This window comes from Lygodium microphyllum, chromosome 29 (assembly GCF_053477565.2).
Source record: "Lygodium microphyllum isolate KBCC chromosome 29, Lygodium_microphyllum_v1.1.10, whole genome shotgun sequence".
Classification (NCBI taxonomy): Eukaryota; Viridiplantae; Streptophyta; class Polypodiopsida; order Schizaeales; family Lygodiaceae; genus Lygodium; species Lygodium microphyllum.
Window position 1 is genome coordinate 66190354 of NC_141163.1, and position 27888 is coordinate 66218241.

The 27888-nt window shown below is 41.5% G+C and overlaps 1 protein-coding gene across 5 annotated transcripts in view; it reads left to right on the forward strand.

The window, feature by feature from the left end:
* Window positions 1-27888, forward strand: part of LOC148010729 (vesicle docking protein) — a 79373-nt gene that overhangs the window by 26231 nt on the left and 25254 nt on the right. For all 5 annotated transcript variants that reach the window (XM_087671249.1, XM_087671250.1, XM_087671248.1 and 2 more), the window contains exon 3: window positions 6595-6747. In XM_087671249.1, the coding sequence (XP_087527375.1) occupies window positions 6595-6747 (153 nt within the window). The remainder of the gene's footprint in view (window positions 1-6594; window positions 6748-27888) is intronic.

The following is a 27888-nucleotide window of genomic DNA, read 5'->3' on the forward strand; positions in this document are numbered from 1 at the left end:
CCCACATTGTGGGAAGGGCACTCACCCTGAAGAGAAGTGTTGGCAGAAGTACCCTCATTTGAAGCCGAAGGAGAAGGATTCGAAGGCTACCCCCGCTACCACAGAGTCTACCTTTGTACATTTGTTTGAGATGGAGGATACAACCCTAGCTTCTACCACTTAGGAGAAGCCTTGGCTTGTGGACAACGGAGCATCTTCTCACATTACCTTCAGGAAGGATTGGCTTTAGGATGTATGTTCCAGAGGGGGCACTGTGACCATTGGTGACAATTCTACTGTCCTTGTTTGAGGCATGGGGACTTTACCTTTGTTCTCAGACAGACGGTGTTCTTCCGCCAAAGTTCTTTATGTACCTGATTTGTGTTTTAACCTCTTGTCTGCCCATGGTCTTACACAGCTAGGTACCCGAGTCATTTTCACCGAGGATGCAGACACTATGGAGGATTCTTCTATAGGTGTAGCTCTTTGGATAGGTACACAAGAGGGTGGGTTCTACAAGTTCACAGCCTTAGCTGCGAGGGATTCCCGCGAGCTTGGGCTGCTTTGGCATGCTCGTTATGGGCATCTAAACTTTGATGTGATTCGGCAGGCTTCTTGGAGGAAGATGGTGGAGAGACTCCTTGATTTCCCTCCTCTGCACACTTTATATCCCAATTGCTTGAGGGGCAAGCAACATAGGCAGCCTCACCCACAAGTTGCTTCTAGGAGGGCTTCTTCTACAATGGAGTTGGTTCATACAGATCTTTGCGGACCTATGGGCACGGCCTCCCTAGGGAAGGCCAAGTATCTGATGCTGATTGTTGACGACTCAGGAGGTGGATCACACTCGGACTATTCTTCGGTAGGAGTTTGACATGACGAATCTTGGGATCCTCCACTTCTTTGTTGGATTGGAGATCTATTAGATGGCATAGGGCATTTTTATCTTGTAGCACAGGTACATCTTCGAGCTTCTTTCGGAGTTTTGTATGGCCGAGTGTAGGCCTATTTCTTGCCCTATGGACCTTGAGTCCAAGCTTGTGGCAGATGGAGTTCCCCTTACTGATTCCACCCGTTACAGGTGCCTTGTTGGCTCTTTTATCTGACTTATCTACACTCCACCGGATATCTCTTTTGTGGTGGCTTTGTTGTCTTCTTTCATGCAGACTCCCACAGAGGATCACTGTGGGCTGGCTTGCATGTCCTGTATTTGCAGGGGACTCGATCCTACGGGATCATGTATTGTGAGGGGGTCACTCCTTCTGGATGGAGTGATTCTAATTGGGTAGGTGATGTGGCTTCGAGACGATCCACTATAGGTTATGCATTTTCCCTTGAATCAAGAGCTGTCTCTTGGAGTAGCAAGAAGCAGCCTACTGTGTCTCTTTCTTCTACAGAGGTTGAGTATCGAGCCTTATGTTTGACCGCTATGGAGGCGATTCGGCTCTGTCGTATGTTAGCGGAGATTGTCTTTCCACAGACAAGACCTACAGAGCTACGTGTGGACAACCAAAGTGCCCTTGCTCTAGCAGTTTGGCTCTGTCGTATGTTGGCGGAGATTGGCCTTCCACAGACAAGACCTACGGAGCCACTCATGGACAACCAGAGTGCCCTTGCTCTGGCTAAGAACCCGGTGTTTCATGCCCGTACGAAGCACATTGAGGTTCAGTATCACTATGTTCGAGAGCGGATTGTGGATTCGGAGTTGGCGGTGGCCTACTATCCCATGGCGGACAATGCGGCTGATCTCTTCACGAAGCCTTTGTCTTACGCTTCTTTGCTTTATCACATGAGATTGTTAGGTCTTCAAACCCTTCCAGGATCTGAGAGGGGGTGCTAGCCTGCCCTATTTTGTATGTCAGTCTGTCATCTCCTAGTTGTGAGCTCCAGAGTCTGGTAGGAAACAGAGGAGCTCTGCTAGCCTAGTGTGTTGCTGTTTTAGTGTGCATTTCTGCCCTCATTGATGCTCCGGGCTGTGTGCAGGGACTGATCAGCCCACAGCTTTGTATTCAGCATTCATTTCGGTCAGTGCAGTGTTTCTTCCTTCATTTTCTGCTCTCTTTCTGTGTGTGTGTGTGTGTTCGTGTTCCTTCTTCTGTTGCGCACTCTCACAAGAAAGTGCCAGGTTGCAACTGGAAAATGCAAACCGAACAGCTCCAAAAGATGGGCAGCAGGTTGAAGATAATATCTATGTTGCAGATGGCTGCAGTGTGCTGAAAACTCAGCCTCCCGCTGTGTCTGCAAGTGCTGGCGACTGCAGAGATGTTGATGTCAGCAGTCATGCTGCTCAGAACAAGTGGAAATGCAGCCCGAAAGGCTGGTGACAGCTGTAGAGTGATGTGGACAGGTTGTTTATGAAGCATCTGCAGCAAACACAGCAGTAGAGGATGTCTTGACAGGTTGCTTGGCAGCTGGGTGATGGCTGGCTGCACCTTAAATTGAGATATCGATGGATGAAGGGGTGTAGACAGGAGTGGATGATGGCAGCAACCTAATGGAGTGTCAATATATGCATAATAGGAGTGACCAAGTGGCTAGGCAGCCTCTTTATGTATAGATGTGGATCCAACCAGAAGTTTGGGTTTTTGCTTATGAGACATAGAAACATTGGCAATTTTCAGTTTTGGGGCTGTTTAAAATGAACTAATGAAGATTTAACTCATAATGCACCCTTTTTAGCCTAACACCCACACCCCATCTTGGAACATCTCCCCTTTTTCCACCAAGTAGGAGAGGGTCTTGATGAGCTAGTTGATGAGGCATACATTCTAATAGAAGTAGTATCCATATCACAATCCTTTTGAAGCACATGGTTTTTTCACCAAAGCAATGCTTGAAGGTCTATGAAAAAGGTTAATGGCGGTGCTAGCAAGTAGTCTCAAAACTTATTTCCTATATACCCCATTCCTAGTCCTTCCCTCTCAATTATAGAATAATTTTTTAAGTGCTACTTAAATTGCTACTTTGGATGCCTCAATATGAACATGGACCATTATTGACCAATCTTGGGCTTGTAAGATCAGTGCTATTGTAAGAGCCTTTTTTGTGTGTTTCCTAAGCAACATGCCCTTCTTTGGTGCACTCTAGATTATAAGGAGCTTGTAAAATGGACTTGCAATAGCTAGCATAATTTCTAATAATCTGCGTGGCTTGAGAAGCATTAAATCCATTTCAGATAATTGAGTGGAGGTCTATTCATAATAACCCATATCTCCATAGTATCACTTGCTATTGTTCTTGAAAACCACATGACCCAAGATGAGTCCATGTTTAACCCATTTTAAGTGATGGTACTAGCGACACCTTGCAAAGCCTAATCATAATTTCTTTAAGTGCTCTTCCCAAGAGAACTAATGTAGAGGTGATCACCAAATACTTTGAGCCGTTTTTCTTAGTATGTCCTTGAATATAGTGCACATCAGATGTTGGAAGGTTGTTGGTGCATTGGTCAAACAAAAAGGCATAACAATATACACAAACACCCCCCAATTCAATGGTGAAGGTTGTCTTGTGCCTATTGTCTGGGTAGGCTTGTAATTGGTTATATAAGGAGAAATCATCTAAGAAGCTACAAGCTTCCTTAACAACTACTCATTTGATCACGTGTTCAATGTTCAACAATGGATAGTGATCTCTCTTTGTAGCCATGTGTACCTTTTTGTCGTTCACACACTTAAAATTTTCCATTTTTCTCGAATACCATGATGATGAGTGATATCTAGTTCGTATGCTCAAATTTATAGATGAATTTGACATTTTAGAGCTGAGCTTATCAAGCTCTTCTCTAATGTGATGAAGATGGATTCATTGTGTAATGAGAGTTCCTAGGAATAGCATGAGTGAGAATACATGGCGGAACTCCCTTTAAATCCTTGTGGCTCCAAGAAAATACATCTTAATTTCTTTGTGCAGACTGATAAGTTTAGCTTCATCCTCCTTGATAAGATCTTCAGTTATATACACAGGTTGGGGTGTTTCTCCCCCTCGTGTAAGGTTAACCTCCTCCATTTGACAAGTCCTTCGATTGGTTTGCTTGTTTCACAATGTCTTTTGGCACCGAGCATTAAAATTACTTGATCCCCCTTCTTGAACTTTGTGAATCACTTTAGGAGATCACGGGCTTTCTTTAGCAGTCCACCTAACATGAGAAAGAAGAAGGATCAGGCACCGTGATTGTATAGCCAACCTCCATGACAAAGCAGAAAACCAACACAATTGAAGAATCAGACTGAATTGATTCAAATAGAGTTTTCCTTGCCAAATCTGCGACGTGAGATTTTCTTGCCAGGAAAAGTGGAGGAATAAAAATCAAAACAGCAAACACAATTTGAAAAACTCAAAGACAACTTCATTTTTACTTTTTCAATTCAAAAATTTTATTTCCTTAAATTTTAAAAATTAGAAAGCCACTTCCTTGTTCAAGATCTATAATTAAATCAAATGCCATATCATCATGTGATGTCAACAATGCTGTGGAACATATTTGAGTTCATAGTTAGATGAATCGTCTCGGAGTTCTCTTCCTATCCAGACTAATAACTATGTTGTCCACTATACATTCTTATATAATGACCAGTCTCTTTATCCTACCACTACTAGACATTAGGTGTAGGGAGTGCATAGTCACAATTTCCCAAAATTACTCAGGGTTGTAACAACTTCCTCTTATTGGAAGCCTGTACGCAGCTGTCCATTGAACACTGATCAAGTTGCAAGATTGGTCCAATTTGCCATCATTTACAGGCTTGATGTTGGTCTGCAATTTTCAGTTGCCTTGTTGTCACAAGGGGAAGCTTAGATTCTGATACCATATTTGAGGCTTACTTCAATTACTTCCTCAATGAGCACTCAAATATGCAAGGTGGACAACACTGAGATCAAAGAATGTGGTAAGAGGGAAACAATTGTTCCAAAGATGACATTTAATATTGGTGAGAAGTACATGGCTGAAGTTCTACACTGACATGGAAGATGGCCGGCCAGAATTTGGAAGAGGAGAGGCAGATGATAAAACTGGGGGTTTAATTTTGAGCCACCAAAACTTGCCTCTAATTTATCATATTTTTATAGCATTATTTGGCTCATCAAAACAGCTCCCAAAAGGCATTTAGCCATTTTGTATGACACGAGACTTCTTCTGGCTCCAATAGTCCCTATAAAAGGGACTTTGTGTGCACACCGTCGTTATCTCTGTTTATCCCCATTCTCACAGTTGTTGCCATTATCATCCATCATCAGTCTAACCTCCTCAAGCTGATGCTAGCCTGATCGTGGCTCCTATTTCTGCGTTTTTGCTGCCAGCACTTCATCTACTATTGCTACTGCCGGTTCATCAACAGTCAGCCTGTTTTGCAGTTGAGCAACCTGTTGGACATCTTAGCTCCTTGAGAATCTCATTTGTTGCGTCATCTTCTTCACTCATTCATATTCAAATTTCATTTGTTCATCATATTCTACTCTCTGTGCGTTTTTGTCTCAATTATTGTGCTTTAGTTTTGTTCGTACATTTTGTGTTTTCTCAGTGCAAGCCCTAGCATATCTTGACATTTCATAGTAGTAAAGGAGCCCCTTTTTTATGGGGAGAGAGGGATTGCTTCTTGTCAGCTGGTCTAACCCAGCAGCCAACCTACTGGCCTCCCTGTAGTCACAGACCTGCCAGTGAGATGGAATCCGCTAACTTGATGCCATGTGGCAGCTGCTGACCTGCAGCCCATGCCATCACAATCAGTCTGTCAAGAGTCTGCCTCTATGTCCACATTGCCAATGTCCTCCACTTCTGTGTGGCATATGAAATCCTGTCTCTCCATATATGAGGAAAAAAAGAGAGAAGACAGAGAGACGGAGAAGGAAAGTATGACATGATGAGGGATGGCATAGGGTGGGGAGGGGAAGGACAGGAAGGAGCGGGACAGGCGAAGAGAGGGAAGAGGGGCTGGAAACAAAGAGGAAAGGGAGGGGCTGGAAACAAAGAGGGAAGAGGGGCTGGAAACAAAGAGGAAAGGAAGGGTGAGAAAGGAGGCTGGAGGGTGAGAAAGGAGGCTGGAGGGGTAATGGGAAGAGAGGGAGAGGGATGCAAGAAGGGCAAAGAGAGGTTGGAAGTAGTGAAGTTAGAGATTGGGGGCCTGGGGATTTGGATTAATCAGTAGTGTCCATTTGAAATGAACATTGTGAAAGGAGTTTTTAATGTGGCCAATTTTCCTTGGTAAATTTAGTTTCTAATATCAGGATAGCAAGAATCATTCTGTAACAATAAGGTTCAAGAGGTTGCCATTTTCTGCATGCTTTTAGCAAAGGTGCTCATTGCATACAAAGTGGTTATAAAAAAAAGGGAAAGGAACCCTGTTTGAGCAATCAAGATCATTTACCGCCGATCAAATTCTCTTTAAAAAGCACAAACATCTAGTAGAATTTTTGTGTTTTGTTGAAATTTTGGAAATAATTTTGCAATGGGTTAGAATGCTATCTAGATGTATGCTTACTCATGGAGTCATGTTGTTTTCTGATCTCTCCTACAGATCTCCAACTTAATGGCTTGAAACAGAATATACATTTTGCATGTTGATAGGGTATTTCACCCTTTCTCCTCCAATTAACTGTTTCAAGTGTTTGTTTTAGGCATCGGAATGGAACAAAGATCTCAAGATGCCTGTTGAGAAGGTGCTTGTTATAACCAGTTGTCTTTTGAGCGAAGCACATCGATATATACTGCGCTGTTTACACACACACACTGCCATTAAGAAGTTTACAGTTCTAACTTCAATTTCAGAGGTAATGTGTTTACATTTCTGTTAGGACATTTAAAGGAGCTAATTGAGCTATGGCTGCTGTATGGTATCTTAGGGTTATGCTAATAATCAATTGGTAGTAGGAGATGGTTATTTATATATACTGGTATTCCTGCAAACAAATTTTACTTGCTCTTTACTTTACATGTGCATTCATGCAAAGAAAGTAAAACCTCAGGAGTCAGGGTAAAGAGTAGAGTTGTCAATATTCAAGCATTGTGGCGTGAGACAATGGTCACAAAGTAACTGTGTGCACTAACAAACGTGTTGCAGCCTTAAAGCTGCTGGTATGTAAGCTTAATAGACCCACTAAAAACAAGAAGAGAGACCACAGATGCACAAAATAACCACACATTATTGTTTGCAAGTATTTTTAAACTTTCATTCCTGGGATTGTGTAGTATGAAGATATTTTAAATGTGAAATGCATCTATGCAAGTATTGATGAAACTACTTGTGGATAAACATCATATAGCCTGGGATAACAGCTCCTGGAGTTATACTATTCTGTTTAAAGATTGCAAAAAAAAGAAGAAGGTGGTAAACCAGGGGGCAGCTGAAGCAGAGGAGGAAGATGCTTGTAGATTAAGTCTAAAAGTGGATGTGCTCAAGTGCTTGCTACAGTGGGAGACAGCAATTTGGGTTGGACACTTAGTCTTATTGATTTGATACTGCCCAAAATGTCCTTGGTTAGACATGCTGTTGGAGCATAGAGGATTCTTATCCCTACATGTTTAGATGGGCTTGGAGGGGAGTGAAAATGGGCTGTCATAGATAAAGAGAAATCTGCTGTACATTGAAGAAAAGCTGAAAAAATGAAGAAGACAGATTTGTAAACCACAGCGTAGTAGTAGGCAGCTCACAGCAAAGTAGTAGCAGCTCTTTGTTGTAATCCTGCCAGGAGAGGATAGGTTCAATTAGCTATTGTGATCCTTGGCATGTTTGTATTATTGTGTTGTGACCAGGGAGATGTCCAGCAAGTGGCTGCCCAAAATGTCCTTGGTTAGACATGCTGTTGGAGCATAGAGGATTCTTATCCCTACATGTTTAGACGGGCTTGGAGGGGAGTGAAAATGGGCTGTCATAGATAAAGAGAAATCTGCTGTACATTGAAGAAAAGCTGAAAAAATGAAGAAGACAGATTTGTAAACAACAGCATAGTAGCGGCAGCTCACAGCAAAATAGAAACAGCTCATTGTTGTAATCCTGCCAGGAGAGGATAGGTTCAATTAGCTATTGTGATCCTTGGCATGTTTGTATTATTGTGTCGTGACCGGGGAGATGTCCAGCAAGCGGCAGTGGTCTGTGCTGTAGTTCCTGCTGAATGTGGACCATAATACCTACTAAAGTTGAGCCATTGAAGTCCCATGAAACAAGTAAAGATTTATGGGGAACATGTGGCGCAAACAAATAGATTGCCTGCTCAGCATAATTGAGAATGAGAAATGGTTGATTTGGAGGCTTGGCTGCAGATTCAGAAGGCTTTCCAAACAGCAGTATGGCTGCACCTACTCTCCTTGTAACCAAAACCTGCATGTAGTCCTCCTTAGACCTTCAGAGACCAAAGTGTTTGAAACTAGCCTTCCTCCTCGGATAGGGTCACACTTTACCTCTTAAACCTTTGACAATGGGCAGCTTGTTGGCTCCAAAATTGATGTCCCTTTTAGTATTTCTTTATCTTTTATTGCAAATGGATGCAGTACAATTGAGATTCATCAATCTCCTCCGCTAATCCAAGTGCTATTTGCTGTCGTTAATGACTAGTAAGCCTTTGTCGAGTCTAGAGGGCACGACGATCGAGACATGCAATGCTTGCTAGCAGAGAGAGAGAGTGTGTAGAGTAGTGAGGAGAGTGAACATGATTTTTGGGTACATCTCTGTCCCGCCCTTTGCTTCCATTGTCCCCGCTATATCGTTTCCTGTTGTTTCTCGCCCACCCTCTCCCTCAATGACGAGTGTACCTCTTTAGGTTTTTAGATAGATATATATATGAAGTTTAAGTGCTAAGGGTGTGTTTATACCCAAGCACATTTAAAAGGCACGAGGGCCTTTATTCCCAACAATCTCCCACCTAAAGGCAGTGTGCCTTAAGAGGAGAAAAGAATTAGCTAAGTCTAGGTATGTACAAAGCTGAAATACATATATCTATCCAACTCCCATCATCTATCGGCAATGAGCAAACCGCTCTGCTGGAAGACCCTTCATGAGAAGGTTTGCAGGATTATCATCTGTATGAACTTTGACAAGCTCAATGCTCTTGTTGTCAAGTACATCTCTAATGAAGTGATACTTCACTTGTATGTGCTTCGTCTTTGCATGAAAGACGGGATTCTGTGCTAGCATGATAGCACTCTGACTATCACAATGGAGAATAGGTAACTCTGTAATGCCAAGCTCTCCCACCAGACATGAAAGCTATAAAGCCTCCTTGCATGCCTTAGTGACAGCTACATACTCTGTCTCTGTAGTAGACAATGCAACATACTTTTGTAGCCTGGAGATCCAAGAGACTGCTTCTCCTGTGAAGGTAAACACATACCCAGAAGTGGACTTTCTGCAATCCGCATGACTAGCATAGTCTGCATCCGTAAAGCCAACAACAGATGCCTTCTGCTTTTCAAAGCAGATGTACAACTCCTTTGTGCCTTTGAGGTATCTCATAATACCTTTCACTGCATCTTAATGCTTCTTGCCAGGGGTTGCCATGTATCTACTAACCACTCCTACTGCAAAGGCAATGTCAGGACGTGTAGCAACCATATCATACATAAAATTGCCAACAACTGAAGCATATGGTATCTTAGCTTTTTCAGCCTTCTTATTATCAAATGTAGGGCTGTCCTCTATACTAAGTTTCACATATGGAGGCAATATGGAACCCCGATTGTTTTTCGCCCCTCCATATTGAAACGCTACAAAACCTTGGAAATATACTCCTGTTGAGATAGATAGAGTAAGCCTTTTAATCTATCTTTGAGTATTCGCATGCCAAGAATGTGATTTGCATCACTAAGATCCTTAATGTCAAAGCTGCCATGAAGACTTTGCTTCAGTGAGTCTAAGGCATGAGTATCCCTGCCAGCAATCAGCATGTCATCTACATACAAGACCAAGATAATCAGGCTGCTATCTGCTGTCTTCTTAGTGTACAAGTAGTGATCCACTTGACTTCTATGGAAACCTTGAGACTGCATGAATGTATCAAACTTATGATACCATTCTCTTGGTGCTTGTTTTAGTCCATACAAACTCCTTTTGAGTTTACATACCATCTTTTCTTTCCCTTTTTCCACAAACCCTTCAGGCTGCTGCATATATATGTCTTCATGCAGATCACTATGTAAGAATGCAGTCTTTACATCCATCTATGTATGAGCTCCATATGTTCAGCTGCAACCAAGCCCAAAATGGTTCTCAAGGTAGTCATCTTGACTACAAGAGAGAATATCTCATCAAAGTCAATTCCATGTTCCCGCTTGTACCTCTTTGCAACCAATCTTGCTTTGTACTTTGGTGAGGAACCAGAAGTGACCATCTTGTAAACCCATTTGCATGGAAGTGTTTTTTTCCCTTTAGGCAACTGCACCAAGTTTCAAGTGCCATTTTTCTCAAGAGATTCCATTTTTGACAACATGGCTTTATACCATTTCTTATTGTCCTGTCTTTGAAAACATGGCTTTATACCATTTCTTATTGTTCTGTCTTTCTCAAGAGATTCCATTTTTGACAACATGGCTTTATACTATTTCTTACTGTCCTGTCTTTCCATTGCTTTCTAGAAGCAAGACAGTTCACCACAGTCTGCCAACATGACATAATCAGCCACATTGTTTGCACCAGGAATGAATCTATCAGGTTGTCTAGTAGCCCTAGATGATCTCCTAACCCAATGATCATTATTTGCTGGTTGTTGAGCATTTTCAGCTTGCTATCTTGGCATTTCAGATTGCAAATCAGCATTAACAGCTTGCTGTCTTGGCTGTTCCTGCATATGTAGTGGCTCATTATCATGGGCAATAGCTGGCTGATCATTTCCAACATTATTTTTTGCATTTACAGGTTCATTTATAGCAGGTATTTGCTGCTGTGTAGCGGGCACATTTTGCTGTCCAAAAGGTATTTCTTCCCCGAATACAACCCTATAGACCTCCTTAGTCTTTTCGGGCTGTTTATGCATGTGATCTTCCCGGAAGATAACATCATTGCTGCATACTACTTTCCTTTTCTCAGGATCCCATAATCTGTATCCCATTTCACCCTCGTTACCATATCCTAGGAAAATGCATTTACAGGATTTTGCTCAAATTTGCTGCGTTTTTCTTTACGAATGTGCACAAAAGCCTTGCAAGCTAAATATTTTCAGGTGAGCATATGAAGGTGGCTTGCCCGACCATGCTTCTTGGGGAACTCCCTCCCCCAAAGACCTATTTGGTGACTGATTAATCAAGTGTAAGGCTGTCATAACAGCCTCTGCCCAAAAACCATGGGATAATGCAGCATGAGACAGCATTGTATGAACCTTATCCTGTATGGTCCGATTCATACGCTTTGCACCTCCATTTTGGGGTGGATTATGAAGAGTAGTGAGCTTCCTTTGTTGTCACAAAATGCCTGAAAGGCCTTGGACACATATTTCCCACCATTGCCAGAGTGAAGACACTTAAGTGTCTTATCAGTCTGATTTTCAACCAATGCCAAGAATTTTTGTAACTTGTTAAGCATTTCGTATTTGCTACGAATGGGATAAACCCATACCTTCCGTGTAGCATCATCGACAAAGGTGACAAAGTATTTCTTTCCCCCTAAAGATAACCCTGGCATTTGACATACATCAAAATGTACTAACTCTAGAGGAGAAGATAACCCTGGCATTTGACATACATCAAAATGTACTAACTCTAGAGGAGAAGATTTGAACGAAAGAGACTTATCATGAGACGTCTATGCATGTTTACCATAAACATAATGATCACAATGCTTTAAATTAGCATAACGAAGACAAGGCAAGTAACCCAAATGAGAAAATACTTTCATTTCAGTTTGACTAATGTATCCCAACCGGCCATGCCACAAAGAAACACTTGGTTGCTTGGTCACGGCAACAATATGATCACTCACACTAGATACATGGAGAGGTTACAAGGTATCACTTTTACAACCTCTGGCAGTCACTCTAGATCCCTTACAGATCTTCCATTTCCCATCATCAAAGGTGGTATGAAATCCATCGTCATCTAGTTGTCCTGTGCTAATCAAGCTTTTCTTGAGTTGATTAGGACCAAAATCCCTAGGCTTTCGTCCAATGTCCTGCATTGTCATTTTGGATTCCAGCAAGTTGAATCTTGTGTCTTCATCTTTCTTTCTTCGTTCATGCATCTCTTTCAGAGAGTAGATATCCTCTGTATGGTTCTTCCTCAAACAGTATGAATAGAAGGCTCCAGGAATGGTTGGTTTTCGGGCACATTCAGTGGCTAAATGTCCCACTTGAAGGCACTTTCTGCACCATGTATTAGAATGCATCACATCTCTCCCACCTCCCACATGAGTGGATATATTGGTGGTATTCACCTTTAGCATATGTAACTACTCTGTAATCACATCCATAAGCTCTTTCTTGATACTTGCCACTGAATTGGACAGATAGTCCTTCAGATTTTCACCTCTTGAAGTACCTATAGTAGGATTTTGGGATGCTTCTGTAATTACTGCATATACGTACATGCCATACATGTTGAAGTGTGAAGACAGAACCATGCTGAAACTGCAACTGCACACTGCTAACACCTGCAATGTCACATGCATAGTTGTCCCCAAGATGGAAAACACCATGTCGATCCCCTGTATAGACAGAGAACCACTCACAATGAGGGGTGACATGAAATGAAGCATCTGAATCGAGGATACAAGCATGCATGTCATTATCTGTATCTGCAAGGGAAGCATGTGCACCAAAGTGTGAAGAGACAAAGAGTATGTCATTCCCACTGTCATTGTCATGAGTGACTTCATTCACCTCTTCGATTTTAACACTGCTCTTCTTAGGCTGACTCTCTTTCTTCTCTTCCTTGCTATAATTGGTCTTCTTGCCCTTTTCTTTTTCTTTCTTCCATTTGTAGGAGTTACATTTAAAGTGACCCTTCTTGCCACAATGATGGCATTTAACATCTTTGCCACGTGATTTACTGCGTCCCTTGCTATAAGATTTTCCTTTTTGCTGTGATCTACCTCTAGTATGCAAAGCATTGGAAGACTTACTGGATGCATTGTTCTGCCGATTCATTTCTTCCATTAGTAGAGCACTCTCTACATCAGCATACAAAAGAATCGCATTAGAATTGCTCATAGCAGTCTTGAATGTATCCCAACTCTCTAGCAGAGTGCAAAGCAAGAACGTAGCCTTAAGTTCTTCATCAATCAAGAACTTCAAGGCAGCCGGCTGGCTAAAAATGGAGTTAAACTCACTCAAGTGAGTAGACATTGCTGTACCCTCTTTTATATGCAAATCCATAAGCTTTTTCAGCCAATATACTTTGCTTGCGGCACTCTTCTATACATATAGTTCTTCCAGTCGAGTCCAAATAGCATATGTAGAATCCAAACCTTCAATGTTAAATAGCAAGGCATCAGAAATCGATAGCTCGATGGTTGAGCGTGCAAGCTCGTTTAACTCATCCCAATCTTCTTGTTCCATGTCTTCAGGCTTTGCCCCTTTGGTCTTAATCGGCCTACTTGCTTCTTGTGCAACAGGATATTGTAGCACTGTTTTTGCCAGATTGCAAAGTTATGTGCTCCTTCAAGCTTCTTTATGTGCATGAGATTACTGTTGTCACTGCCGCCAGCCATGATTTTCAGCCCAAATGTGACAAGAAATTCAGCAAAGCAGGCCCAGACTGTCACACAAGTGACCAAGGTAGAAGCAGAAATTTCAGATTTGTAAGTAAATTTTCAGAAGCACCAAACCATGTGCTACAACATTACACAACTGATTACAGCTGTTCTAAGGGCAAATACATCACATTACATAAAAAACCCAAATTTTAGCTGCAATTTCTGTTGTATATGTACCCATGGGCATCAAATTTGACACGCACGGTCGAAAAACCCCAAAATTTTGTGCTCAAAGCATCAACCATACATTTGCACTGTCTCTAACATGCATAGAACAGACCGATTTTGCCAAAATAGAGCAATTTCAGCAAAAACACCAAATTTCATTGACCGATCTGTCCCGATCGCATTAATATATGCTCCTGAAAGCATAAAATGGGCAAAATTAGCAAAATTTCACAAAATTTTGCAAAAGCCCCAAAATTCTCAGGTGCAAATGTGCACCAATGTCAGCCAATCTGGCCAATTGAACAGAATTTTACCAATACAGTAAAAGCCCCAAATTTATGGGTCCAATGTTGAGAAATTTTACTCAGATGAGCAAAATTTCAATAATTTTAGCGAAATCCCTAATTCAAACGCGCACAATGTCTGCAATTTCTGACGCAGATATCTCAATTTTGCATGAACAGTACTGAGTCTAGAGAAGCCCCAAGTTTCTGGGCCAAGATTGCACAAATCTGACCTTTTGTGCTTGTGTGTGCGAAACCCCGGTTAGGAATTTCCAAAAAAAAGATTTTTTGAAAAAAATAATGTTTTTGGATGATGGGTCCGTTGATGTCAGGATTGTCAGCGCCCCGTTGGTCCTGTCCGTCCTGCGCCCGTGAAGTTGCCCGCTGGTCTCATCGCGTGCTGTGAAGTCGTTGCCACACTGGTTAGCTCCTCGCTAGTCTCGTCCTGCTAGTCGTCAAGGCCGCTGGTCCTCTACACGACTGCTGTTAGTTTGTCGCGTGCCCTGTAGCCTGTCGACTGTCACACTCCACCGTCTGTTGACGCTTGCCTGTGCTTCTTCTGGCTCACTTGTCAAGTGCTGCGACTTGATTCTCCTTGGAAACGCAAACCTTGTAACCAATGCTCTGATACCAGTTTGTCGAGTCCAGAGGGTGCGAAGACCGAGATACGCAGTGCTTGGTAGCAGCAGAGAGAGTGAGAGAGAGAGAGTGTAGAGTAGTCAGGAGAGTGAACACGATTTTTGGGTATAATGACGAGTGTACCTCTTTAGGTTTTTAGATAGATATATATATTAAAGTACAAGTGCTGAGGGTGTGTTCACACCTGAGCACATAGGGTGTGTTCACACCTGAGCACATTTAAATGGCACGAGGGCCTTTATTCCCAATAGCCTTCAAACCAATTTGTCCCTTGGTTTGATTGGGCCCTTCGCCTTGATCCTTGAAAGACAAATTAAGTCCCGAATTTGATATGGGTTGACTGGCTTCTTGAATCTCCATGAAATTCTTTAATTTCAGTTGCCAGAATTCAAGTATTAGGGACCACTAGAAAGATTGCCGACCCCTCTTGTATGCTGCCACCTACACTAGGAGGACCTTGGGATGTTATCATCTGCACTATCTCCATCATTAGAGGCCGTGAGGAGGCATTATGGACTTGATGAGGAAATTGACATCCCACCTTCACCTTCACCTTTACCTTCTTTTTGTTCTCATGTTCCAGATTTTAGCCACATGAGAGAGGAGTTTTGAAGAGTACTTGTGCATCATGTATAGTTGAGTTTATATCCCTCTTACTAGCTTTGCTACTACATTTGGATTGGTTGGTGAGGTTGGCCACCTCTCCGATTGTGGTGGACGTATGACATTTGGAATGACTGGCGACCCCACCTTCTTCATCTCAGCTAAGGGCCCAGTGTAAGGTTCGTACTGTTAGAGATTGGTATTCCTTGGACAGGCAGTTCCAGTTCTGAACAGTTTTCTGTACCAAGCATGCCATGTGGCAGCCAGTCCGTACAGGTGATGTCAGCAGGCTATAGGTAGCGCAGGTGCCATGTGGCACAGCAGGACATGTTGGGTAGTTTTCTATAGGTCGGTCAAGTGCAGGTCGGGACAGCTGCTGTACAGTCGATTGCATTTAATGCAGCCGACCTGCATTATTTATTGCGTTTTTTGTTGGCTACTTATTGGTCCCAACCTCTACACACTTTCTCAATTCTGATCTTAGGTTTCCAGGTTGCTGATCGTGGAGATCGCCCTCGGGGTTCACAGAGTGTGAGATCTTCAAGGTGGAGACATACACAAACATACTCTCTGCACCCATGTACATATCTGCATCCTTATACAATATCCTTCATTGGAGATTTTCTATGTTCCATTGTCTCTTTCTCTCTTTCTCTTCTCTCTCTGTTCACTCTTTGTCTTAGTTATACGCTTGCGCACTGCTTCATTCTGACATGGTATCAGAGCATTGAAGGACATGCCAAGGGTGGACCTACTTGAAGAGGAGATTTTAGCACGACACAAAATTGCGTTTTCAACGTTCAAGGGCAAGCAGGAGGGCTGCGCATTAGAGTAAGTGTGAGGTGAGCGTGGGCGTGTGAGAAAGGAGCATGTTGCTACTTATTTTTTGTAAACGCCCCGAACAACGTAGTATGCTTAACAATTATGATATTCACTTGTTTTCGAGATTTAATATAAAAGAGAATGAACACTTAAAGCTGAAAATGAAAATTACTCACAAAATTACAGCCATGAAAATGTAAAAGTAATGGAGACAAGATTGAGGGTTGAAGATGGGCAACCCTCCCCCGAAGGAATGTATTTCTGCTCAACCCAAGTCCCTTAGGGAAGAGCTCAGTTACAATCAACCTGAGAGTGAGGAGAAGTAATTCTCACTCTCACAAGATCATGCAAAGATGTACAAACACACATGCATTATCTATTATGCAATGATAAGAACTGATTTCTTTACAGTATGAGAGAAGAAAGAGGGGAAATCAGCCTTTCTCCATCGTTGAACAGTAGTACATGGATAGGGCTTGCTTCTTGTTGCTAAAATGGAAGAAAGAGCTTAAGAAGGAGGTGCTGTAATGAATTTACAGGCTTGCTGTCCTGTAAAACAGCAGTGATAGAAGAGGGAATATGGAGGAATTTGATAATGGAGAAGTGGGGGATGATGATGGGGATGGATGGGGCCAGTTTCTGGCTATCTGTGGGTGCTGTACATGAGTTTACAGCAAAGAAAAATGATGCTGAATGAAGAAAAACGAGCTCTTATTTATAGAAGAGGGAAGAGCTAGTACAAAAGGGGAAAGTGGAGTAGCACAAGACAAGTGTCGAGCCACATGTCATGAGATGTGACAAGTGGTGGGACACTTGGAAACTTGTGTGACAAGTGTCTTGACACTTGTCTCTTCTGTATGGCCTTCCTTTTTGGGCTGAATACTGTCAAGAATAGAAACAATCAAATTTAGTAAGCACAGTCAGAGTACAAAACTTACTATTTTTAGAATGACATCCCTATTTTTTAGGACTAGCATTTTTAGGCTAATTCGAGGCTCCTAAAATTTAGGGACCTCCTAAAATTTAGGGATCTCCTAAAATTTAGGGACCCCCCCAATATGGGTGTCATATGAAAGCTTTTTCGGTGTACATCGCAAAAACGGTATCAGAATCTTCATGTGACTTTTCTATGCAAAGAAATGTGCATTTCAAGCTTTCAGCCCACACATGCACATTATACAAGCATTTCATGATCATGCCATCTTGTTGATTGTAACTGTCTGTTTTGGTGGATCTAGCCCAGACTTCAAGGCATCAATCTTTTCTATGTGCGAGTCTAACCTTGATATGCGTGAGTTCTGGTCACAGGCGCCCAATCGGGCCATATAGGTGGAAGTGTGAACTATCTTTTCTCTAACCCACCGCGTGGGTCCACCATAACCTGTGACCACTCATCAGTGGCCAGCTCCAATGCACTTTTCTTTATATCTAATTAGTGCAAAGGAAATAAATTTAATAAATCATTATATAGACAAATTAATGAAAAAGGATACAAATTCTGTTTCTATAGAGTTGTGACAGCCCTCTGGCTTTTATTCAGCTATCCTCAGCTGAAAAGCTTCTTGATATGGCTGAAGAATGTTTGGGTAATCCTTCATGAATTTTTCATCTACCCAGTGCATCTGTTGTGGGTAGATTCTTGAATTTTAGTAAGAATTTTCGTGTCACAAGGCCACTTCTCGTGGTTCGATCCTTGTGAAACAAAATCTGTTCAGGTTCCAAGAGTTGCTTTGTTTCTTCAACTTCTCGGGGATCTTCAGTAATGGGTTCCTTTGGTTCTGGTCCTATGTAAGGTTTTAGCAAACTTACATGAAAAGCATTGTGTATTTTTCAATGAGCAGGAAGCTCAAGTCGATAAGAAACTTCATTTATTTTCTCAATCACTTTGAAGGGTCCAAAGTATCTACTGGAGAGCTTTGGAAAAGATAAATTTTGACCGGAACCTTGTTTGAGCCTGCTTTTATCAAACTTTAGCAAGACATATTGACCTTTTTCAAAAGCCAAAGGTCTTCTTCGTTTATCTGCTTGCTTCTTTTGTCGTTCTTGGGAAACTTTGATAGTGGCTCGAACTTGATCCATTGCTGTTTTTAAATCTGAAGCAAACTTATCAGCAACAAAAATCTTATCTTTAGTGCGAATAATTGGAGGAGGAATCACTTTACCCTGTACTATTTCATTTGGAGCTTTCCCTGTGGATGAGTGCACTGTATTGTTGTAAGCAAACTCCAATAATGGAAGATATTTCTCCCATTGTGACTTATGTTTACTAACATAAGCTTTCAACATATCCAAAAGAGTGAGATTCATCACCTCTGTTTGGCCGTCAGTTTGAGGATGAAAAGCTGAGAACTTTAAAGTGGTTCCCAAATTCTCAAATAAAGCACGCCAAAAGTTACTTGTGAATTTGGAGTCTCTATCTGAAATGATCTCAGAAGGCATACCATGTAATCTGAAGATATGTTGAATGAAAAGTCTTGCAGCTTGTGCGGATTTCAATGTTTTATGACATGGAATAAAATGTGATTGTTTGCTGAATCTATCAATTATGACCCAAATCATATCATGACCTTGAGGTGTTCTTGGAATACTTGAGATGAAATCTATTGTGATAGATTCCCATGGATCTTTGGGCACTGGAAGAGGTTGCAACAATTCTTGGAATCTTCTGCCTATCATACTTGGATTTTTGGCATACCAGACAAGCCTCAATGAAGTTATGTGTATCTCTTCGTAATGTTGGCCAATAAAAGTAGCGCTCAATTGCACTTAGAGTGGCTGCCCTCCCTCTATGCCCTGCATAAGGGGGTTCATGACTTTCTTTAAGCACCTTTTGTCGAACAAGAAGAGTGACACAAAGGCGATTATTCATGAGAAGGTAACCGTCTTTGATGGAATAATCTGGATGAGAACCTCCTTGCTGTAAATTTGACCAAATTGTTGCAAAATCAGTATCTTCATCATAAGTATTCTTCATCGTTTGAAAATCTTCATGATGAGCCACTGTAATAGTTGCAATGCGAGGCACTCTAGAAAGTGCATCAGCAACTACATTTTGTTTCCCTGGAGTGTACATAATTTGAAAATGAAACATAGACAAGAAATTTTCCCTTCTTGCATGTTTCTCTTGCAAATACTTTTGAGTCTTGAAATACTTCAAGCTTTGATGATCAGTTTTAATAAGGAATTCATTGCCTAAAAGATAATGTTTCCATATCTTTAAAGCATGAACCACTGCTAAGAGTTCATTTTCATAAATGTCATACATTTTCTCCACATCATTTAGACGGCGGCTTTCAAAGGCTATGGCATGGCCTTCTTGATTTAGCACTGCATCCATACAATCACCGCAAGCATCTGCTTCCACCACAAATGGTTTTATCAGATCTGGAATGATAAGAACAGGTCCAGAAGTAATAGCTATTTTCAGCCTTGTGAAGGCTGCCTTCTCTTTTTCCTTCAATTGGAAAGAGATCTTCTTCTTTGTAAGGTCATGAAGTGGAGAAGCCATATGTGCAAAATGCTTGATGAAGCGGCAGTAATAAGAGCATAAGCCAAGAAACGATCGCACCTCATGTACATCATGAAGATGAGGCCATTCTTGGATTATCCTGATCTTTTCAGGATCCATCTGAATCCCTTCAGAAGAGATGACATGCCCAAGGTAATTTATTTTATGCAAGAAAAATTCACTCTTTTTACCATTTACCAAGAGTTGATTTTGTTGAAGTAATTGTAGAACAATTTCCAAGTGTTGATGATGCTCCTCTTCATTCTTGCTAAAGACAAGAATATCATCAAAGAAAGTACCGACATATTGTCGATGCTCTCTAAAGATGCGCTCCATCATTCGATTAAAAGGAACCACCAAGAATTCATAAAGACCGTATGAAGTGCGGAAAGCAGTTTTGTGTACATCTTGTGGTATTATCCTAATTTGATGATAACCACTCTTTAGATCAATGCGGTTGAAAACCTTTGAGCCTCCTAGACAATCCAAAATGTCGTCAATTCTGGGAATAGGAAACCGATTCTTCACAGTGATTTTGTTGAGGGCTCGATAATCAATGCACATCCTGAATGTGCCATCTTTCTTTTGAACAAGAAGAACCGGTGAACAAAATGGTGAGCTACTTGGCTTAATTAGCCCACGGTTGAGTAGGTCTTTGACTTGCTTTCTGATTTCTTGTTGTTGAGGATGACTCACACGGTATGGTGCTATATTAGGAGGAGAACTGCCTGGGATAATATCAATATGATGGTCTTCTGGCTCTCTGGGGGAAGCTGATAAGGAAGATCTTCCGAAAAACAATCTTTATACTTTTCCAAGAGCTGAAGTCGCTCTTGGTTTTCAGCATTCATATTATCTTTTACATCAGTGACATAAAGCAAATAACATTGAACACAATCCTTAATTGCTCTAGAGACTTGCATATGGCTTACCATAGGTATGGTGTCTCCAGAAACTCCAGCTTGGATCTTGTACTTCTTGCCTTTGTTGGTGAGTTCTACCTTCTTTTTCTGAGAGAAGATGGTTGAATCTACTCTATGATTCCAGATGACTTTGAAGAAGAGGATGAGCTTCGACGCGATCTCTTTCTTTGTCTTGAAGTAGAATGGGACTGCCTCTTAGAAGTAGTTGGACTTCTTGATCGGCTGCTTTCATTGGTATGGCTTTGTCTCCTTGAAGCAGATGGGCTTATTTCCTTGAATTCTTTGGGATTCTCAACTTTTTCTAGTTTGAGAAGTTGGTCACGAATTTGCTGATTCTCCTCTCTAAGACTTTGAATGGCTTGAAGGATAGCACTCGACTGATCCATTGAGACTCTTAAGAAAAAAAAAAGCTCAAGCACTCAATGCAAGGGCTGAAAACAAACAAACTTATAATGTAAGTACTAGCAGTGTTGGGGTGAGGACCGAGCCAAAGCTCTGATACCACTGTAAACGCCCCGAACAACGTAGTATGCTTAACAATTATGATATTCGCTTGTTTTCGAGATTTAATATAAAAGAGAATGAACACTTAAAGCTGAAAATAAAAATTACTCACAAAATTACAGCCATGAAAATATAAAAGCAATGGAGACAAGATTGAGGGTTGAAGATGGGCAACCCCCCCCCGAAGGAATGTATTTCTGCTCAACCCAAGTCCCTTAGGGAAGAGCTCAGTTACAATCAACCTGAGAGTGAGGAGAAGTAATTCTCACTCTCACAAGATCATGCAAAGATGTACAAACACACATGCATTATCTATTATGCAATGATAAGAACTAATTTCTTTACAGTATGAGAGAAGAAAGAGGGGAAATCAGCCTTTCTCCATCGTTGAACAGTAGTACATGGATAGGGCTTGCTTCTTGTTGCTAAAATGGAAGAAAGAGCTTGAGAAGGAGGTGCTGTAATGAATTTACAGGCTTGCTGTCCTGTAAAACAGCAGTGATAGAAGAGGGAATATGGAGGAATTTGATAATGGAGAAGTGGGGGATGATGATGGGGATGGATGGGGCCAGTTTCTGGCTATCTGTGGGTGCTGTACATGAGTTTACAGCAAAGAAAAATGATGCTGAATGAAGAAAAACGAGCTCTTATTTATAGAAGAGGGAAGAGCTAGTACAAAAGGGGAAAGTGGAGTAGCACAAGACAAGTGTCGAGCCACATGTCATGAGATGTGACAAGTGGTGGGACACTTGGAAACTTGTGTGACAAGTGTCTTGACACTTGTCTCTTCTGTATGGCCTTCCTTTTTGGGCTGAATACTGTCAAGAATAGAAACAATCAAATTTAGTAAGCACAGTCAGAGTACAAAACTTACTATTTTTAGAATGACATCCCTATTTTTTAGGACTAGCATTTTTAGGCTAATTCGAGGCTCCTAAAATTTAGGGATCTCCTAAAATTTAGGGACCCCCCCAATATGGGTGTCATATGAAAGCTTTTTCGGTGTACATCGCAAAAACGGTATCAGAATCTTCATGTGACTTTTCTATGCAAAGAAATGTGCATTTCAAGCTTTCAGCCCACACATGCACATTATACAAGCATTTCATGATCATGCCATCTTGTTGATTGTAACTGTCTGTTTTGGTGGATCTAGCCCAGACTTCAAGGCATCAATCTTTTCTGTGTGCGAGTCTAACCTTGATATGCGTGAGTTCTGGTCACAGGCGCCCAATCGGGCCATATAGGTGGAAGTGTGAACTATCTTTTCTCTAACCCACCACGTGGGTCCACCATAACCTGTGACCACTCATCAGTGGCCAGCTCCAATGCACTTTTCTTTATATCTAATTAGTGCAAAGGAAATAAATTTAATAAATCATTATATAGACAAATTAATGAAAAAGGATACAAATTCTGTTTCTATAGAGTTGTGACATTTTTGCTATTTGAGAAGGAGAAGGATGCATTTTGGGCCTTCAAGTGCAGATTTTACATTTTCATCGCCTCCGGCGGGTGAAAGAGGAGCGGGGCGAGCGGCGAAGAGCCCTAACAAGCTGTATTCACACAATCAGAGGGTGTTGTTTTTTGTGTTTTGTGTAGGCATTGTTGGTGAAGATGTCTTCTGAGGCCAAGACAGAGTTTTAGGTGATCATGGACTGGAAGGTGCATGTGTTACCAGCTCTTCCATCAGATCAAAAGCTCGATGACGAGAACTATCGCATTTGGTAGATTATGATGCTTGCCATTTTGGAGTCCTATGATTTGGCGAAGCTTGTTATGGAGGCTATCCATTGTCCTTTTTAGCGAGAGGAGTCCATACTCTCTTTAGGTGATAAGTTGGAGTTGGCAAAGGCTCAGGCACATTAGGACAAACTCAATGCTCGCATTTGCTCATTTTTATTTCTTTCATGCACTATAGCTGTGATCTCTTAAATAAAGCATTTGACGGTGGCCTGGGAGATATGGCTGGAGCTTGATCAGATGTATAATTGCATGATCATCATGAAATGAGTTTCTTTGGAAGTGTAGATGAGGACCATGAGTGTCAATAAGTTGTCTTCCACGCGGGAGCATATTAACAAGCTGAGGCAGCTTTAGATACAGGTGCAAAATGCAGGGAAGGTGATCACTTCTGAAGACGCTGTGATAGCTCTTCTTTCATAGTTACTGCCCCATTTAAGTGGTTTTTATTCCGCTTTGATTGCTTTAGGGTAGTCAGAGACTCTTTGGTGGAAGGAATTGGTTCCTATGGTCTTGAACCAAGAGAAGCAATTGAAAGGGACCAATGCTTCTAAATCCGAGGCCTTTGTTGGTTAGTCCTCTTAGAAGAAGGGGAAGGACCAAAAGAAAGAGGATAAATCCAAGAAGGACAAAGAGAAGGAGTCTACTTGTCACATCTGTGGCAAGATAGGTCAGTGGAAGGATTGCCCTTGCAAGGAAAAGACGGAAAAGGAGAAGAAGGAGAAATCTTCAAAGGATTCTGGAGCAGTGGCTGCTTCCTCATTAGTTGCTTTCCTCCACTTGGAGGTGGTTGAGGCATTGACCTTGAAGGCCTCTGATGCTGTGTTGACGGCCCCATATACTTGGGAGTGGATTGTTGACTGTGGTGCCTTATGGCACATGACTCCTTCTTTAGTAGGTGTTGCTCATTTGTGGCCTTTGCATGGCCAAATTCTCATTGGTGATAGTTTTTCTATTCCTATTCAAGGATGGGGTAATATGTATCTTATTCTAGATGGGCAAGGTGGTGCCCATACATCCGAGGTGCTTTATGTGCCAGCCTTGTGATACCATCTACTTTCGGTGCACAAGATTTGTGCCCTCGACCTCTTGGTCAAGTTTGATGTGGATTCCTTTCGGATTCTTGATCGTGGATCGAGATAGGTTCTTGCTTCAGGTTATGGGGAGAATGGACTCTGTAAGTTGCGGTGTTCTTTTGCCTTGACTTCTCTTCTTCTTACCTCTCAAACTCAATCTGAGCTTTGGCATGCTTGACTTGGCCACCTCGACTATGATTACATGCGGAAGGCATCTAATGGATAGCTTGTTTGAGGCTTGCTAGATATTGTGGTGAAGCAACATCCTTGTGTATCTTGCATTCGTGGAAAGTAAACTCGTGATGCTATTCCCAGCAAGGCTTCTAGGCCATCTTCAGCATCCTTGGAGCTTGTTTCTACCGATCTTTGGGGACCAATGAGGACGGAGTCCCTTAGAGGGAGCTTGTATTTCATGCTAATTGTGATGATTAAAGCAAGATGACATGGGCTTATTTCTTAAAGTTGAAGTCGGAGGGTTTTCTTCAACTTTTACTCTTTGAGGAGAATCAATCAGGTCGAAAACTAAAGACCTTATGATCGGGTAAGGGTGGAGAATTTGTTTCTAATGAGCTTACTTGCTTTTATACAGATCGTGGTATCCATCAAATGTTTGTCAATACAAACACCCCTTAGGAGAATGGCATATTGGAGCGGAATAATTGCAGTGTGATCGAGATGGCCTGTACCATGATGGAGTATTGCTAGCAGATCTCTGAATTCACTGTTCTTACTGTCCAGCATGTCTTGAATTCACTATTCTTATTGTCCAGCATGTGCAGAATTCACTGCTCTTACTGTCCAGCACACTATTCTTACTGTCCAACATATGTAGAATTCACTGTTCTTACTGTTCAGCATCATGTGACCAAAACTCAATGATTCGTGTGCAAAATTGCAGTCTATAGATCTCTGAATACACTGTTCTTACTGTCCAGCATGTGCAGAATTCATTGTTCTTATTGTGACCAAAACTCAATGATTTGTGTGCAAAATTACAGTCTGCAGATCTCTGAATTCACTATTCTTACTGTCTAGCATATCCTGCATTTTCTGCGATCAATACTCAATGATTCATGTGCAAAATTTTAGAGAAAACGTAGAATTGTACCTTTGATGGAATCAGCCCACCATGTGAAGCATTTTCTCTGAGAATAGAGAGAGAGTTGATCAGAGGGAGCATGCTCTACCTCCGTACTTGAGTTAGAGACATAGAAGTACTCTCCATGGCTGATTTTCTTGCAGCAATTTGCCCTCCACTCAAAACTTCATTTTCCCATTTGCCCCTTATGCCTATTACGTTTTTTTTAATGCTCTCTCTCTCTCTCTCTCTCTCTCTCTCGGGAATTTGTGCCATATAGCATACATGTAACAATTTTCCCGTTTAAACCTTCTGGTCTAAAATTCTCCATGATCGGTGCAAAATTTGACCTCGGTACAGATGAGAGAATTAATCCTTGTGCAAAAACGAAGACACAAAACAACAAAGCGATCAATCACTCAAACAACTAAGCTAGTAAAAATCAAACCTATCTACGAATGCTTGTAGTATTGATACTTGGGTGGTTGTTTCTTGGTGTAGAAGGCTGTCAGTATTGTATAAGCATCTTTGTCGTGCATTTTGTTGTCCAAAGGATGGTGACTATTTCTTCATATTTCATCTCTTGAGCCACCTTAAGAGTTATTACGGTTTCTAGAATTGTACTTATTTCATCAAGCTATTAAGAAGTATAGCCTTCTTATCATCATCATCCAGATGGCTATTGAGAGTGCTCAATTGTTGGTAAAGAAGACTTAAATGATCGAGATGTTGCTTAAGAGTCTTCAAAGGATTGTAGGAGATACTAAACAATTGCATCTTGATAAATAGTTTGGAATTAATAATATTTCTCCCAAATGTGGGTTGAAGGCCATCCCATACCTCTTTTGCCGTTTTTGTAAGATCAAGGTGATGAAGAAGGTTGTCAAACAAGTTGAGCCCAATGATGGTGAGTGCACTTTCGTTCTTCGTGAGCATTCTTCATGAAGTTGTGCGTTGCCCCGCGAATGTACTTTTGCTCGCTAGTGGAGACGACTCACCATGTCCCTTCTCGCATAAGTATGAGCTGAATCTTTGTTTTCCAGATGGAGAATCCGATACTTGAGAATTATTTAGTTGTGATGCTATATCTCGACATCCTGATGGTAGGTGCCATGGGGAGAGCTCAAGTTGAAAAGGGATGAAATTTCGATGAAGAAATTCGAAGAAAGTAGGCTCAGATTTGAAAAGCCCCTAAATATATTGGATGAATGACAGGAAATTTTGATAAGAATTGAGAATCCCCAATTTCATGTGAATTGCCTCTAACAAGCCAATGTTTCAATTTAATTAATTAAAGTTGAAGCTTTTAATTTTGAGCTCAACTTTGGATGATAGGTCAAGTTGGTGATGGGACGTCAAATTTGACGGGATAGAAGTTGTCGTCAACGTGGCGTTGAGACGTGATAGATCAATGGGTGTGATAGATTGCCAGGATGGGGCTGGTTAGGTTGCAAACGATGCTTCTAGAAGCCTGACTGATTGAACTAATAGGGTGATACTTCTGCTACTGCTGTTGTAGCAATAGTCGTGGGTTGTAGATCTCCTTCTTGTGGCATGGACAATGAAAAGAATAGAGGCCAATAAGTAGAACAAAGGAGCTGGCACAACAAGCTGAGATGACACTTGAACCTGCTTTGATACCACTATTGGGTAAGGAGCTCCTAAAGATGGACTAGTAGGCTATGGAGGGTGAAGCTCCATGGTGTGGGGAGAGAGAACTCTTGCAAGTACAAAACAAGCTGAATAGATTGATGCAATAGTTTGTGATAAAAGTACAAGTAATAGGGCTTGAATATATAGGATGAGGTCTCCACCTGCACCTTTGACCCTTATTAAATGCTAAGTGATGTAAAAGGTGTTCACACCTAAATATGCACATTTATACATAATAATGTGTATTCACACATAGGGATAAATAAATCTAACAAATCCCCCCTTTGGGTCATGGGTGACCGAACCCGTGATACGAAACATATGGAAAAAGGAAAAGGGAAGGTATTACCTCTAGGAGGTAGTGCCTAATCCTACACAATGATTCTAGAAAGGAGATACATAAGTGAGAGAGATGCATTTTTGAGGAAGATCGTGACATGGTCTACCGAAAAGCTCAAGGATCCAAAGTAAGGCATGGTTGCGTGTGCATGGATCAAAAGCTAATCAAAAGCGAGCGTGGCTCCAATACACTAGGTACATGACTAGAGGCCAAATAGATGGATATAGCTTTCGGGATTAACTCAAAGGTCATGCTATAAGTGGTTACAACTCCCTCTTTTCTTCTTGTCCACATGGACATATGCGTCGCACCCAAATATGCAAAAGTGTGGAAGGTTTCTTTCCAAAGAAAGCTTGGTAGGGAGTCATATCCTGCAATGCCGACGTAGAGGACTTGTTATGGATATGTACTACGATAGCCACTATCTTCCCCCATAAGGAATGAGGAAGACTCCTATGCTTCAACATCGATTGGCCCATTTCAAGCATGATTAGATTGGTATGCTCCACCACCCCATTCTTTGATGGTGTATTTGAATGGGAGTACTTCACCCGAATACCTTGATCCTTGCAAAATTGAGAAAATAGGTTAGAACAAAACTTGCTGCCATGGTCTTCTCATACAATGTGAACTTTGAAAGAGGTTTGCATCTCCACAAACACTTTTTGAAGCTAGTCTTCCTTCTTGGAAAGGGTGGTGAAGACTTGATTAAGCACTTAATTACAGCAATGAATAATTTCACAAAACTGGAAATGCAAACTTTACTATACAATCTTGGACATTGGACACCCTATTGGCCCCAAAATTGGCACCCCTTGCGGTATTTTTTTTTTCTTCTATTGCAATTGGATGGAGTACAACCGAGATTCTTCAATCTCCTTGGCTAATCCAAGTG